Source organism: Penaeus monodon, chromosome 43 (assembly GCF_015228065.2).
Source record: "Penaeus monodon isolate SGIC_2016 chromosome 43, NSTDA_Pmon_1, whole genome shotgun sequence".
NCBI lineage: Eukaryota > Metazoa > Arthropoda > Malacostraca > Decapoda > Penaeidae > Penaeus > Penaeus monodon.
Window position 1 is genome coordinate 4,903,725 of NC_051428.1, and position 5,208 is coordinate 4,908,932.

Below are 5,208 nucleotides of genomic sequence, written 5' to 3' on the forward strand. Positions count from 1 at the left end.
ACAACTTATAACTTACCTACTTCTCCTCCACATTGCAGACTTAAAACTCATAACTTTCCTCAAAAGTTAGCCACAACATACCATCCTCATTGCAGACATATGTGGTGCATGGACGGAGTGTCGCGTTGAGAGGGCATTGCAAGAACTAGCTCAATTGCATGCACTGCCATCTTGTCCTTGTGTCTACCCGGCCGACCTGGTCTACCGCGATGCAATACACGATCCACTGCTCAATGCAACGTTCAGGTACATGTTGCAAAGAGATTGCAACACGATTTCTTGTCATTATTGATATTATTATTGAATTGTTGTTGCTGTTATTATTATCGTTGTTATTGTTATCATTATTAATGTTATTATTATTATTATTTCTATAGTTATCATCATTATTATCATCTTGTTTATCTGTTTATTTTATCATCATCTCTATTAACATTTTATTTGATTTTGAGGTGTTTCTTTGTTTGTTTCTAATTATTACTACTATAATTGTTATTTTTTCCCTTTCATTCTCGCTCTTTTGGTTTTGTTATCATTATTACTACTGTTATTATTTTTTTCTGTGTTTTTTCTCGTTTATTATTATCATTATTATTATTATCACTGTTATTATCAATGGTATAAATGTTGCTGATTCTTGAACTACGATATTTTCTGGTGTTGTTATTAATACCATTATTATTGTTATTGTTGTTGGTAATAGTGATAACTCTATATTGTTCCTTTTATCATAATTATATTATTATTGCTGTTTTGTTATTAGTAGAAGCAATAGTTGCATTATGATTACTCTTATTATTGTTGTTATTTTTTTATCATTGTTATTATTTTTTATCACTTCTTTTATATTTTTTTTATCCCTGTGTTATTATCATTATTATTATTATTATTATTATTATTATTATTATTATTATTATTATTATTATTATCATCATCATCATTATTATTATTATCAATTTTATTGTTATTATTCGTGATATCTGTATGTTATTTCAGCCGTAAATAACTACCATTTACATATTTACCAGTTCATTTTAGCTATTCATGTATTTTTTATTTATTGATATTAATTGTCCTGTTTCTTCATTTCGTTATTTTCCGTTAGGTGTATATACTATTCTTTTAGTTATATTTTTTGTTTTTATTTGTAAATCTACCCATCGATTGGTTTAAGTATCTACCTGTATATCTCACTTACCTACCTACCTGTTTATTTATTTATTCATCCACAAACTAACAAACTAACGAAGTCACTTCATTAAAAAAAGGTTAACACCCCCTCCCCCCCTCCAGTAACGAGTACAAACTAACAGCTTAGCGACAACCTCCCCCCCCCCTACACACACGCACAGACCCCCTCCCCACCCACCCCACACACACAACGAACAGACACGAACGAACACAGAACAAAGCCACGTCACAGCAAACAAATGCAATTGCAAACGAATTGTGAACAACTCCCCCCCCCCCCAACACACACACACAAACCATAAACTTATATTTCAAACTAACAAACTCACGAGGCCGCCCACACTAACAAACTCACGAGGCCGCCCACACTAACAAACTCACGGGGCCGCCCACACTAACAAACTCACGAGGCCGCCCACACTAACAAAGTCACGGGGCCGCCCACACTAACAAAGTCACGAGGCCGCCCACACACACAAACTCATCAAGCGCCACACGATGGCCACAGGTGTATCGTTGCCGCAAAACGCAGGAGTCCTGGCTGCCACACGAGGGGCTGACGTGTGTATTCGCTCTTGCTCCTGCATCGGCCACGTCCGTGGCGAGGACGCTGCTACAGGAGGGGGTCTTTATCGTGTATTAGGGGTGGGAGGGGGAGGGAGGGAGGGAGAGGAGGGAGAGAGGGAGAGAGGGAGGGAGAGGGAGAGGGAGAGAGGGAGAGGAGAGAGGAGAGAGAGGAGAGAGGGAGAGAGGAGAGAGAGAGAGAGAGAGAGAGAGAGAGAGAGAGAGAGAGAGAGAGAGAGAGTGAGTGAGTGAGAGAGAGAGAGAAAGCGACAAAAAGAGAGAAAATCTTCCAGTTTTCCCCCTCCATCATTATCCTTCCTGCACTCCACCAGGGACCGCCACCTCCTAACCCGGGGCAGCGGCGCGGGGAGTCCGGCGCTAGTGAGTCCTGAGGTAAATCCTGCTCTTCATCGCAAAGTGGACATCCTTCCCTGGTTGGCCTGTCGAGGAAACTTTCTCAGGTGAGTGACGGTGACGGCCACTGCCGGGTTTAAGTGCGGTTATGGTGACGGTCACTGTCAATTCGGTTTACAGTGGTGTGGGAGGTTATGGTGACAGTCACTGCCGGTTTTGCTTGGTATGATAAGTTATACTGACAGTCACTGTCAGATTTGGTTGTTAATAGAAATTATACAAATTATGAGGATAATCAGTGTCAGTTTTGCCGTGTGCAACAGATCACGTTGACAGTCACTGCCGTTTTACCTGCTGTGACAGAGTACGGCGAGGCACAGCCAGTTTTGCCAATTATAGCTATTCAGGAGAACTGGGTTGTTTTGATGATAATAATTCCCAGTTTTGCCTGCTGTTGATAGCCATGCAGACAGTTGGGTGATTGAAGTAAAGTTACAAGGTGATACAAGTCAATTATGACATTGTGACAACTTTTGCACACCATTATAGTCAGGATCATGTATATTTGAAGATAAATCACCATATTTCTTTGTAACAGAGCTACTGCTACTAGATTATGTAATTACGGGTCATATTGTTTGTATATTTTGCTTATAATCTGCAAGCAATATATGTTATATAATAAATTATTCATGTATATTTGTTACATATACTTATCATGTATATTTGTTACAAATAATTATCCTGCATATTTGTTACATATATTTTAGCAGAAACTGGATTGCGTATATAGTTATGAAAAAGAGCACTGGTTTGTGTAGTGTGAACTGCAGCCGAGTCTCACGCCACACTAAATGCTGTCATTGGATAAACTAAACACTGCACTGCCCTAAAAAGTACCGATGATATCAGTCTATTTCCCATACTTATAATAATAAATTTGTCTTTAGTTCTACTACACCAACTCATACATTACAATAAACTTTACTTTTTTCTTAATTTCATTTTATTTATCTTATTCATTTTGCTAATGTTCTTTGCCTCTTCAGAGTAACGTACAGATAAATACTCAGTAACGTATAGGGAAATACTCAATATTCATTACACATACATCAGACCCTCACAGATTATTTCGAGAGCATTCTATTAATTAATATTTCTGTCCTTCAGGTATCAAGCAGTTCGTCCCCCCAACAATGGGCGCCACTGCTACACTAATCCAGATGACGCGGTATATCAGCAACAAATTTACATGGCTACTGATTACTAATTAGGATTGGTTTGTTTATTCACAAACACACGCAGTGTGTGTGTGTGTGTGTGTGTAGATAGGCACACACACACACACCACACACACACACACACACACACACACACACACACACACACACACACACACACACATACACACACACGCGCGCGCGATATATATATATACATATATGAATATGTATACATATAAATAATACATCACATACATAGTGTATATATACATATGTATATTTATACATATACATATACATAAACTGAAATCTGAAAAGCACAAAACCTTTGCCAGTGAAAAAAAAAACATATATGAAGAGAAATAGACAGATTTGAAAGACAGTGAGGGTTTGAAAGTTTGAAAGCCTACCTTTTTTAAAAAAACTCCCAACCAGATGTTACCCCCATGTGTTCGAGGTTTCAGACTGGGGAAGAATCCTTTAATTTCATCCTGGACCAGAACTATATTCCAGATCCCCTTTAAAATTCAGTTAATCGCTGGTCCATGGACAACCCACCCATAAAATATCATCACAATCCGCCTGTAACTTTTCGAGTAATCCTGCTAACAAACCGGAAGAAATCAGACAAGAACGTTATTTATGTGGCGTCTGTAAACAACGGGATACAGAAGCAGCCCAGGGAAACTCAAACCTGTTAAAATGGTCATCTGTGATTACTGTTAATCTCCTACCGTGTTTGAGACAGACCCTGTGAGGAATATCTTTCAAAACAAACAACCCTTCCTGATATTCACACTTTAACTCGATTACAAAAGGTTTACTACGAGATCCAGCAGTTGTTGGTTGTTAATTAGTGTAGTACAGTACAATAGTTTGGAGAGAAATATTGTTTTAGTGAAAGTAGCTACTCAGTCTTTTATATAAACTTGCTTAATATACGCAAAAAGGAGAAATTAGATTCTGTAATTAGCGATGTAGTCGGCTGAGTTTAATTTGAAACGTGAGATTTTTTATTAGATAGAAAAAGTGTAATGGGGGGAGGGGTGCCAGCCCTTCATATATGGAAGATGCCATCGTGGAGAGTCCAGAAACCTGCCATCTTAATATGATCTTTGTTTTGTATCAACTGTTGGCTCAGAATCTCATTATTTAAAGGGAAATTGTACGTACTGACAATTATTTCTCCTCGGCCAGTTACCATAATTTTAGCAATAATTCACTCCCGCCAGAAGGTATAATAAACAAAAATGAATATTAGAAAATTCTAAGTGAAAATAATAATGATAATGGTAATAATAATAATAATAATAATAGCAATACAAACATATTCTGATAATTTCCACCCAATAGATACCAGAAGTACAGATTATTCACATTTGTAATCAGAGAATATGAAAGTACAAACAAGAACGCTTTTACTCTCGAACTAACTTTCACACTAGAAATAATTATGAACTGGAGTTGATGTTTAATCTAATGTATTATTTGACTGTCAGATGTTTTATTCTGGCAATTATCGTCTCGTTCCTATTCATCTAGTCATTAGTCTTGAGAAATATTGATATTATTATAAGGTGAGAATAGGCTAATAAAAGTAATACGTAAACTATTGCTTGTGTATTTATGCCTTCATCTCTATGGTAATTCCGTGTCAGGAGAAAAGAGAAAGTGTAAAAAAAAAAAAAAAAAAAAAAAAAAAAAAAAAAAATTGTGAAAAAAATATTAACAAATCGGAAAACATGTGGTTAGTGTAGATATACAACATTGTGTGCATTTATGTGTATACCTGCATGCATGTACGTAAATATTGAAAGATATTATTAAACAATGCAATGAGAATTTAATCTCTTTTTTTATTGAGAGAGAAATTAGC

The 5,208-nt window shown here is 36.7% G+C and overlaps 2 protein-coding genes across 2 annotated transcripts in view; both read left to right on the forward strand.

The window, feature by feature from the left end:
* LOC119568385 (NF-kappa-B-activating protein-like) overlaps positions 1 to 248 on the forward strand; it is a 48,612-nt gene extending 48,364 nt beyond the window's left edge. Inside the window, exon 6 of the transcript XR_005228085.1 lies at positions 96 to 248. The gene's annotated coding sequence lies outside the window, so the exon portion shown is untranslated. The remainder of the gene's footprint in view (positions 1 to 95) is intronic.
* The window catches only part of LOC119568098 (isthmin-2-like), a 5,020-nt gene extending 1,574 nt beyond the window's left edge, over positions 1 to 3,446 (forward strand). Inside the window, exons 2-4 of the mRNA XM_037916495.1 lie at positions 96 to 246; positions 2,049 to 2,216; positions 3,280 to 3,446. Coding sequence (XP_037772423.1) covers positions 96 to 246; positions 2,049 to 2,216; positions 3,280 to 3,379 — 419 coding nt within the window. The 3' untranslated portion in view covers positions 3,380 to 3,446. The remainder of the gene's footprint in view (positions 1 to 95; positions 247 to 2,048; positions 2,217 to 3,279) is intronic.
* Positions 3,447 to 5,208: the final 1,762 nt, after the last annotated feature.